Source organism: Helicoverpa armigera, chromosome 11 (genome assembly GCF_030705265.1).
Source record: "Helicoverpa armigera isolate CAAS_96S chromosome 11, ASM3070526v1, whole genome shotgun sequence".
NCBI lineage: Eukaryota > Metazoa > Arthropoda > Insecta > Lepidoptera > Noctuidae > Helicoverpa > Helicoverpa armigera.
The window spans coordinates 37,549-48,988 of NC_087130.1; the positions used below are offsets into that span (position 1 = coordinate 37,549).

Here is an 11,440-nt window from a genome sequence, read left to right on the forward strand (position 1 = left end):
TTTCTTGGATCTGCTCATCAGGATCCGAATGTAAAATATCAATTTTGTTTTGTATTTCTTCAAATTCACTTATTAATGATTGTATTTTACTAGTTTTTAATTCAAGTTCTTTGTATTTTAGAGCAGGTATATCCTTTAAACTTGTTAATTCCTTTACATACTGTTCAAATCTTGTTAATCTACCTTTTATTATTCCACGCTGTTTAACTAAGGTGGATAATTCCATTTTGAGCTCCGATTCACTCATATTATAGCACTTATATAATAATCACAAACGCAAATAACGAAAATAATAAGTAATAATAAATTACTATGTGCACTCAAACCCGTTTCGGGAAGTAGAGAAGCTCAGGTCCAGTCGCACGCGCTGCTGGTGCCGGTGCTGAAGCTCACGCCGAGCAGACAGCTTGGCCAGCAGCTCGTAGCCGCGCGCGCGCACGATGAACCCGTTAGCACGACGTGTCGACCTCCACCCAACAGGGGAGGGAAGCTGGAATAGTCGGCAAATAAAATGAAAAAGCGGTTCGAGTATTGAAAAGTCTAGAAAGGCTTTATATACTTAGGTATTATACCTTAGTATTTGCACATAAATAGCGTTGTGAGTGCTATGGAATTAGCGTGAAAATCGAAATAATGAGTTATGAATAATTGCGTGAAAATTAGGTACGTGCAACGTGCGTGTATTACAGTTAAAACTCACTCTCAAGCTAGAAAACTTTATAGAGCTGACGCCATGAAAACGTCACACACACATGCTTAAACGTTATAAAAACGCAACACCTTTTTATGTAAATAGCCGAGTCGAAAACTTGGGCGAAGCGCTATGTTTATAATTACGTGCACAGCCTGCCACCGGGAGCTAGATTAGGAATATAAACACCTAACGCTCGAGTAGCAAGCGTCCGCTACGCACAGTCGAGGACACACAAAGGATATTTAGGATTATGGACAGATTAAAGGAACAGGGCTTACTCTCCTTGTGGGCTAGACCTCCTGTGGCTCCAGTAGGCTCCCGAGCAGCTCAGATGTCCTCCACCTTCACTCCTCGCCGGCGCGTTGGATTATATGTGGCTCGTAATGAGTCGCCGCGGCGTCCTTTCTTTGTCCTGTCACGGTCGCCACTTTTGTCGGAGACAAAATAATACTTCTTCTTGTATATGTAAAGAAAAGTAATTTAATTAAAATAAAATGAATACAGGTGTAAGGACACGGACGACGCGACACTTTCTTCGTTTTATATTAAATTTGTATTATTTCGACAATGCTCTTGTGGTGTGCGTAATTCGCAATATGGCGGCGCGTGCCTCCAGCGCGCGCGTCTTGCGCCCGCGTCCCTCTCTCCACCCCCTCGCGTCCCGTAGAGCCGGGCACACTTCCGCCCGGTTTAGTAAGTTTAGTGTGGGGCGCGAACAATACACACGCATCGCGACACAAAACAGATCACATTAAAATGGGTCAAGGCACACAGGGGCAATGTCGGCAACGAGGCTGCCGATGCCGCGGCAAAACTGGCGACTCAGCTTCACAAAACACCTGACTACAGCTCGTTCCCAATCTCGTATGTTAAACATAAGCTCCGTATGCATAGCCTGGACCTCTGGCAGGCACGTTATTCATCCAGCGAACAAGGACAGTACACCAAAAATATTTTCCCAAATCTTACCGACATCAAACAATTCCGAAAACACACAGACATTCACTTCCACACAACACAAATACTCACCAACCACGGCTTCCATAAAACATACCTACGTCGATTCCACATCACTCCGGACGACTGCTGTCCCTGCAACACCAGTACACCCCAGACAGTGACGCACCTGCTGACAGATTGTCCAAGGTTCGCTGCGGGGCGAGTGCGCCATGAGTCGCTGTGCGCGTACTATGACATTGACCCGTATAGCTTGCCAGAACTACTTAAGAAAGAGGAAGCGCTGGCAAGTTATACGGAGTTCGTGCGTCACATATATTCGGGTCTTAAAGCCTACAATGGAACCTAAAATAATATATTATATTTAATTATTTATATATCTATTTTCTTTATCTATTAAAATCCTATTTATTTATATCAAATATCCTATATTACTCCCTTTTTTTGCATTCAAATCACAAACTGCGACATCTTGGGTTACGGCAGCAAACGTATCAAATCGCGCGAGCTGCCGTCACCAACCACAATGTGAAAAAACATATTAATTAACTGAAAACAAAGTTCAATTAAAAAAAAAAAACCTAACCTAACCTAACCTAACCTAACCTAACCTAACCTATAATCTAACCTTTTGGGAGGGGGGGGGATCTACATGGTCTTCTCGGTCCTCGTCTCTAGCACGCGGTACTGAGGTGTTTGCATACATAGCCTCAGGGGCACACGCCATCGCATCGGGTCCATTAAGTAGGGATGGGAACTTCCCCAAGTCCCTCGCACTTTGACCCATTCAAGGGGGGTGGAAGAGGGCGTTGTCCGCCCTTCTCCTTCACCCAGTGCGTCTTCTGCGGCCAGGGAAGGGAGTCGAAATCACCCTCTCCCGTTCCGCAGATTCCTTCTGCGACATCACTTCCACGCAAAACTACCTAACCTAACTTCCTTTTGTACTTCCTTATATACTTTCTTGACTGCCTCGTTGGTCTAGTGGTCTAGTGGTGGCGGTAAGGAAGTATATGAGGAAGTATATAAGGAAGCACACAATAGGAGTACATAAGGAAGTTCAAAGGGGAGTACATTAGGAAGTATATAATAATGACGTCCACGGCCGATTTCGGCCACGGCGGCTATTCATTTAAGGAGATCAGTCAGCTGCGCAGGACATATTGAAATGCACGAGCATTGGCGCAGACCGATGCGCAGACCGGATGGGACAGCAATCCGACACGACCGGAAAGAGATCAGGCGCAGGGCCGACATTTACGTGCTTTCCGATGCACGGCTGAATCAATCACCAATGTCCAGACTACAGGCTGCTTTGTAAAAGTTTAAGAAAACCCACAAAGCGATAACGGCCCGTCCCGGGAATCGAACCCGAGACCTCAAACACAGCAGCCGCGCTTGCGACCACGAACCACCATACAACGAGGCAGGTAAGTCTTTACTAAAGTCGTAGTCATAATCAAAGTCAAAGGACAATGCCCGGGTCTGGGCTCATAGTTTGCCCAGCAATGGGAGTAGTTCCAGGGGGTTCCTCAGTGCACTCTGAACACGTAATGCAAATATTTTTGAAATCGTTCCCTGGGGTCCCGAGGAAAACCGGTTCTAATATTCCACATGAACAGTCGCTTTACAAAGCCTGTGTCATTTGCCCAGTAGTGGGAGTGATTGAAATAGGTTACTTACTTCAATTTTAACAAGAACTCAAAATATTTTTGAAATCGGTCCTAGGGGTCCCGAGAAATTAATCTGATAAGACTTTTCTGCCAAATAAGTCTTACTCATATGTACCTACATTGTCAATCTCAATAATGCTCAGGTTAATCTCGCTGTCAGGATCCAGTACTGGAAAATGTTGGAATGGGTTACTTTTTTTTACTGTGATTTTCAAATAAATTCTAAAAGCGATGGATTCTAATAAGAACTGACAATGATTTTCTGAAAAAAAGGCAATTAACGCAATATTTTTGAATTCACGGTTTAAATCTACAAGGCGCCTGCGCTATGAGCTATCTTCTAGAAAAATCTTATCAAGACGAATAAAATAAGCTCGAACATGAGGTAGTTAGTAGATACCGTTGAGGAGTTCCCTCGTCTCTCTGTCGTCTCCATTGTCAGGTCAGATCTTAACCTTTACAGTTTTGTGGTGTCTGAGGCATATACCCGAATGACAAGGTCGATATGTGTCTACAATTTTCGAGAGTCGCTCCCGATTTTTTTAGAGATTCCATCACCAGACCTTGGACCGGATGACAAAGGAACCATTGAGGAAGTAAGCCCTTTCAAACAATAAAATAATTGTTGAAATCGGTTGGTAAACGACGGAGTTATGGGGTATTGATCTTTAATTTGTAAGATTTGGTAATTTTGAGTCTTGGTAATGTATCAGATTTGGTAATTTTAACAGTCTTGGTATTTTGTCAGATTTGCCCTTACTAGCATCACAACCTACCTGCGTATCAGATCCTTGTTATTCTTTAAGGCATTCCTGAGCGGCTTCGTCAGCATGAGCTGCACGAAGTCCTGCAGTTCTGCATAGATGGAGCGTCGGCTGCGTCAGCGAACACCGTCTCCATGCGAGCCATGAGCACGTGCAGGCCTTTGATCACCACTGTCACTTCACTTGTCAGATGGTCACTTTGTAGGAATTGGTCACTTTGTCAGGTTTAGTCACACTCTAGATTTGGTCATGTTGTTACATGGTTACTTTGTCAGAGTCATGTTGTCACGTGGTCACTTTGTCGTACTTGGTACCAAACTTACCTGCTTAGTAACTTATAGTCGTGTTGTCACAGGGTCACTTTTTCAGATTTGGTAAGCTTAATAATCTTAGCAAATTCGACTTTATCTCACATAGCTAAATCTTGTAGTCACCCTATTAGAAAGGGATAGACGACCTTCGTACTGCCTACTTCACTCGACTCGTTGTTGGGCTGTTAGTTATCATTTCCTGTTTGTATACTGTAGTGTTCGCCCTACCTGTGTCTCTGTAATTACCATCCGATAATTAGGATATCGGCTCGCTTGCCCACATAACGTCTTACTCCCGTGCCACACACTCTCCCGGTTTCCCGCCAACTGGCCATGGAGTATAGTGTGCACTCTCCGCGTCTATGCGAAAACGAGACGACTGATATCGGTGATAATGCAGTACACTACCTATACTACGTCTATGGCGCCATCTAGACATCAGCGAGAAAAAATAAATCCTCGTTGGATATATTTTGCCGGCCTTCTTCCCTTTGTAATAGATTTCATCCTTTTTTAAATTACTTTAAAAAAAATGGGGTATAACCTGACCCAGGCATATCGTGCCGAGCAAGTTGGGACGTGGTTGCCATGGAAACAATTTCTACACAACATGCACGACACGAGAACAACAGTGTATACATTATTAATTGTAGTGTTCCTGTGCGCTAAGTAAACCCGAACCCTTTAATTAAATGTGTATTACATAAAACAGTGACGTTCTACAAATAATAAAATATTGTGATTTGAAAAATTTACAAAGTTTTTATAAATAATTAGGTATAATATAATTTTGTCATCATAGATTTAGGATCCTACTACTGTGTTAGGTGCATGTACCTATGTGCTATGCTATATCCAAATATTAGCAGTAAAAGTGGCGTGTAGGGTCTCGTGGAGTCCTTAGTACAAGCTGTGACCATGGCAGGCAGCAGTTAGAGCGGCCGCCGCCATGAACCGGTACGTGGTGCTGCAGCAGCTCGGTGACGGCACGTACGGCTCCGTGGTGCTGGCGCAGCGCCGCGACTCCGGCGAGAAGGTAGCCATCAAGCGCATGAAGCGCAAGTACTACTCGTGGGACGAAGCCATGAGCCTGCGCGAGGTCAAGTCGCTCAAGAAGCTGAACCACGCGAACATTGTCAAGTTACGCGAAGTCATTCGGGAAAACGACACACTGTACTTCGTATTCGAGTACATGCGAGGGAACCTGTATCAGCTGATACGCGACGCAGAGCGCGCCTTCCCCGAGCCAGTGTTGAGGAACATCGTGTACCAGGTACTGCAGGGGCTGGCACACATGCACAGGCACGGCTTCTTCCATCGAGATCTAAAACCAGAAAACTTGCTGTGTGCCGGGCCGGAACTCGTCAAGATTGCCGACCTGGGGCTGGCGCGGGAGGTGCGCTCGCGGCCGCCGTACACGGACTACGTGTCGACGCGCTGGTACCGCGCGCCCGAAGTGCTCCTGCACGACACGCGCTACGGCGCGCCCATCGACCTGTGGGCGCTGGGCTGCATCATGGCAGAGCTGTACACGTGCCGGCCGCTGTTCCCCGGCAACTCGGAGATCGACCAGCTGCACAAGATCTGCGCCGTGCTGGGCACGCCGGAGCGGGACGACTGGCCGGAGGGCTACGCGCTGGCCGAGGCGCTGCGCTTCCGCTTCCCGGCGAGCGCGGGCGTGCCGCTGGCGCGCGTGGTGCCGGCCGCGTCGCCGCCCGCGCTGGCGCTGCTGGCTGCGCTCATGCGCTACCCGCCGCGGGACCGCCCCACCGCCCCTCAAGCGCTACGGTATTTCAAGCAGTTATATTTCAACCTGATAGCTTTACTTCATTCACATAAACACTGAATTCTGTCTCGTTTGGTTGCAGGTTTCCGTACTTTGCTGTAGGTGCTGCGCTAGTGTTGCCGCCGCCTGCTTCACGGGCAAGGAGGTTTGTTCGCATTTCGTTTCGTTTAATTAGTTAGGCAGGTGTTTTTTGTTCCATATACTTACAAATCTATTCGTGTGTGAGTGAATATATGTCCAACAGATGGGGCTCGTGGCAGTCGTAGCTAATCATCATGGGCATCAGTTAAAACTAAACTAGGACTGTTTCAATATACATATATCAGGTCAGCGAGAATCCACATTTAGATAATATCCGATTGATACATTATTGAATTAGCAGAATTGAGCCTCTTTGGTGATACCAGCCTTCAAATATTTAAGAAAGGAATTTACATAACAGCGTAGGTAGTCTACAGCCAGAGCATAGTAGGGCAGTACATCAGGCAGTAAGTGCACAGGGATATAGTGCATACAGAAGTTTTGAGGGAGAGTGAAGTAGGTACCTAAATCAAGAAGTATATATAAGAGTAGCAAATAGAAAGAACATAGAGACATCTCTATGTATCTATGTCTTTCATAAAGGAGTAGGTATATAGGTACATAACGGTAGCATTATACATAAATAGAATTGATTTTAATACCTACATTTGTATTCTTTTAGAAGCGCAGCTCGCGTCGATACGGAGGTGTCGGAGCACCCGCGGTCGCCGGCGGCGGCAGTGCCATCTCATGCAGTCCAGCCAGCGCCTCTGCGCGACCGTTTTGCTGATATCCTCGGGTAACTAATGGTCTGATTTAGTAGCCAGGTGACAACTTAACACTTTCAGTTGCAGAATGTACCTAGTTTTGCCACAAAAATCAAACCAGTCACCCAGTTGAAGTGCTTAGTGTAATGCTATTTGTGGCAGCGGCGAGGTGGTCCACGAGGCGCCGCTGCGGCGCGTGGCGGGCGGGCGCAGCGTGGCGGCGGGCGGGCCGGCCCGCTGCCCGCGCCGCCCGCGCTGGCCGCGCGCGCGCCGGCGCCGCCGCCGCCGCCTACCTGAGCGCGGCGCGCTACGTCACCGGTTCACGAATAGACACCTCGCTGTTTCGGCCGCTACCTCTACGAACTCATAGAGGTATTTTGGCGACTGGGTCCTATTGAGTTGAGAGAGCCGATCAGCCGACGGATGTTGCGTAATATGAGAATCTATTTATAATGTTCCAGAGACGACCGCCGTAGGCAGCGGCGCTACGCGTGTCGACTGGGCAGCTAAGTATTTACGATGAGCTTAGCTCGGCCTGTAACCTTAGCGACGACTCAGGTCCGGGTGCCTACCTCGCCATAGGTGCGTAGATGTGCCTCCCCGCCTACTTGAGGAAAAGCAAGGACTTGTACATGTTGTGTCCAGTTATAGGGATTGTTCACACCAAACGTATTGTCCGCCGCTGACTGTGAGTATACTCACAGTCGGCCTCAGTGTGAACGTCGACTCAATCTGCAGTACGCGTACTCATTAAGCCGACAATAGGCTATAGCGTACGATGCGCTACATGTGTGAACAAAAGAATACGCTCGTGTAGGTTCACACTAGATGCGTACGCTGAGCGGCCGACTATTCTACACATAAAAGAGCTCTGGCATCACTGCGCGGCGGTGCGGACGCGGCGGAGCGGCGGTGCGTACGCGGCGGAGCGGCGCTATTCGGCAACTGCGTCCGCGTAGCCAATCCGCGTCCGCCGTGCATATTCGCGTAGTAAAATAATCGGCTACTGAGAGTCAGCTACAACAGACGACGTAACAGCGTATAGTCGGTTCGGTGTGAACGACAATTTCAATATATATGGAAAAGCAATAAACTGCGTAACGCGCGCTCACAGTCAGCGGCCGACAATACGTTTGGTCTGAACGATGCCATAAACAACAATGGTGTTGAAATTGATTTTTTTATCCATCATAAATGTAATGGTGTGATGTAAATTAAATCTTGCCCATTTGTTCGCCATTCTTTTATTTTTGTCATTTATGCCACCTTTCCTAAATAATTATTAAGTAGGTCTTCCCTGCGGTTCCACACGGGTCCCGAAGGCACCCACTTCCTACACTCGAGATAATTCTGATACCCAAATGAAATTACCCTAATTGTTATGGAGCCTATAGATTGCAAACAAAAATATTTTTCTCTTTATAATATTAGTGTGTAATACACATAAGCTTTGTTGGCCTAGCTGTCGCAAGTGCGGCTACTGAGCTCGAGGTCTCGGTTTCGTTTCTCGGATTGGACCAAAATCGTTTTGTGGGTTTCACAAACTTTCACAAAGCACCCTGAGCTTGGAAGTTGATGATATACAAATATGCGCCAGTTCTCTCCGGTCGTGTCGGTTTACCTTCCCATCAGGCTATGAGAGTGAAGGAATAGAGAGTGTACCTGTATCTGCACAAAGCTTGTGCACTATAATATATTACGTTCTGCGCAGCTGGCTAATGTGCTTTTATATGAGAACAGCCACCATGGTCGATAATCTGTTTAGAGGTCATCAATAATATAATAGACAGATCTTTACCAAACTAGTTTGCTCTAACATAGTAGCTACTATGTATTGTCTGATACATCATTATCTGTCTAGCCTTATCCCAACTATATTGGGTTGGCGTCCTGTCTAACCAGATGCAGCTGAGTACCAGTGGTTTACAAGGAGGGACTGCTTTATCTGACCTCCTCTACCCAGTTACCCGGGCAACCCAATATCCCTAGGTAAGACTGGTAGTCAGACTTACTGGCTTCTTACTACCCATCACAACTGCCAAAGATGTACAATGACAGCCTACATATTTAGCATATACTGCCGCCATGACTCATGATACATATACTAGAATGAGGAAATTGACAGTTCAATGCCTTTATGATAGAACAGCATCAAGGATTTGTTTAACAAAAACTAAAATATTGATTATTCATGAATAGATAGAAATTAGAACAGCACAAAAACATCATACTATATTATATTATTATTTACACATTTCATATAAAATTTGACAGTGATCAACAAAGAGCATAGCAGGCATGAGCCAGGTCCGGGCTAAAGGTAATGTCACTCATACTTGAGGTAGGGCTTGTCGAGCGGCGGCGCGGGCGCGGGCGCGGCCTGCGGCGGCCAGGCGTCGCCCGCCCAGTTGAACACGCGCCCGCCGCCCTCCACCAGCCCCCAGCCCAGCAGCTGCGAGCCGCGCGCGCCGCGCTCGCGCTTGGGCGACGCCGTCGAGATGTTCACCGACACGCCCTTGATGATGTGGTCCTGGCCGCACAGCGACTGCGCCACCTCGGGCTCCAGGAACGTGACGAAACTAAACGCGCGGAACGGCCGCGGCACGAACACGTCCGTCACTTGGCCGAAGGCGCCGAAGTACTCGCGCAGGTCGTCGGCCGTCAGGCTCTCGGTGCAGCGGCCCACGAATACTTTGCGGTGCGCGCCGGCGCCTCCGTCCTTGCCGTTGGGGATGCGCACGTCGCACCAGCGCCCGTCGATCATGTGGCGCCGCCCGAGCGCGCGCAACTGCGACTCGTATTCCGCGAACTTAATAAATCCGAACCCTTTCGACAATCCAGTTTTCGCATCACGTTTCACCTGCACCATGAGCAGTTCACCGAAGGCAGAAAAATAATCACGCACCGCATCCTCGCCTGTTTTCCAAGGTAGGCCCAATACGATGAGGTCGGAACATCGGGGGCGCGGCGTGGGCTCAGGCGAAGCTCGTGGAAACGCACACCAGTAACGGTGAGCTCCCCATCCCTCAGCTGGTGGCGAGAGGCGCTCGTCGACTAGCCTCAGGCCGCGAAGACGCCCTGCGGCGCGATACTTGAGACCGCTAGCACCTGCAAACTGTGCCGCCACAGTACTCAGCAGCAGTGAGCCGTCTTCCTCGGTTGGCAGTTCGATGGGCTCGTCCTGCTCCCCCTCACTCACCGGCACGTACTCTATCGACATTTCGCTCACCGACCTATGTCGTCTGTAGCACTCCTCATGTCGTTTACATTATCGTTTATCGACTCCTTACATACAGTAGCGAGTGCATCTGATTTCTAAATTCGTTAGTAGTCCTACTATTGGGTATTATTTTGCTTATAAAATTCACCTTATGTCTGGACTCGGAATCCCTTGTCGTAAGCGTGACGTATGACGTGACGTTATATGTCAAAAAATGATGCAATTTTTTTTCATGATTAGGTCGGATACACTTTGGCATACAGCAATTAAACAACTACAAAATAATTTCAACATTATTTATTTTTAAACAAAAACAACCGAAATGAAATTAAAATATATAGGTGTTAGGTAGCCAGTTGGCCATAGGGTAATAAGTAATAGGTATCTACTATTAGCCTAGTTACAAATGAAACAAAAAGTATCCGATTTCATAGTTTTTTTGTTTAAGTTTTTGAGTTTACAAACTTTGGACATGGCAATTTCAGGAAAATGAAAAACCTATAAAAAAAAGTGACGATCCACATTTTTTTTTTGGTCATATCACATAGCAGATCAAATCAAAAGTCATTTATTCAAAGTAGGCTGAAAATCAACACTTTGTGAAAGTCAAAACAAAAGACAGCCCCCAAAACGCCCGACCGTCACCACTTCCTATGTGTATTTGCTGGGAAGAAGTGATGGAACAAACTCCCCAGCAACACAATTCTATCTGTAGGTATTTTTTGAAGAACCATATACAAAATATTAAAAATATCATTAGGTACCTATACAAAATTGTATACTTACATTTTGTTCATAAAAATCAATTGAGTCAGTAACTGACGTCAGTGTAGGCGCCGAAAACTGACGCGTGCTATTTACACGAAGTCAGTGTAGTGTCAGTGTTTCGTCAGTAGTACTGTACTGACTTCAAATCAATTTACACGATGGCAGTGCCGGGTCAGCACTGACTTGTCAGTGGACTGACGTCAGTTACTGACTCAATGTAAATCAGCCATTACCCTTACCTACTTGTTTTCGTATTAGTAATCGCTAAGCTGGTGCCCGATTCTAATAAGTTAATAATGTCAAAATTGAATAGAAATCGAATCGCAATATGATTGTAATAGCAGTTTTAACCATATCGGGCATTCTGCTACTAATATAAGACCAATCGTATTCCAACGACATTCGATTGGTTTGAGATTGGTCTACTATTTTGGTGATTTTGGTCGATACGGTAGTTTGCTCTACATTCATATTGCAATCGT

The 11,440-nt window shown here is 46.7% G+C and overlaps 2 protein-coding genes across 2 annotated transcripts; one reads left to right on the forward strand and one right to left on the reverse strand.

Annotated features, from left to right (window-relative positions):
* Positions 1-2,288: 2,288 nt before the first annotated feature.
* LOC110381115 (uncharacterized protein) lies at positions 2,289-7,614 on the forward strand. Its single transcript, XM_049850607.2, is given in 7 exon segments — positions 2,289-3,078; positions 5,322-6,184; positions 6,265-6,327; positions 6,886-7,002; positions 7,133-7,231; positions 7,233-7,342; positions 7,432-7,614. Coding segments are annotated over 6 exon segments (1,290 nt in total). The 5' UTR covers positions 2,289-3,078; positions 5,322-5,345; the 3' UTR covers positions 7,494-7,614.
* A 1,575-nt stretch (positions 7,615-9,189) lies between these two features.
* LOC110381122 (TAR DNA-binding protein 43) lies at positions 9,190-10,399 on the reverse strand. The gene has a single exon (XM_021341331.3). It carries the CDS (start codon positions 10,188-10,190, stop codon positions 9,297-9,299), a length of 894 nt encoding a protein of 297 aa, XP_021197006.1. The 5' UTR covers positions 10,191-10,399; the 3' UTR covers positions 9,190-9,296.
* Positions 10,400-11,440: the final 1,041 nt, after the last annotated feature.

Excerpts from the sequence above, each read along its gene's own strand:
- LOC110381122 (XM_021341331.3), bottom strand. The coding sequence starts at position 10,190 with ATGTCGATAGAGTACGTGCCGGTGAGTGAGGGGGAGCAGGACGAGCCC.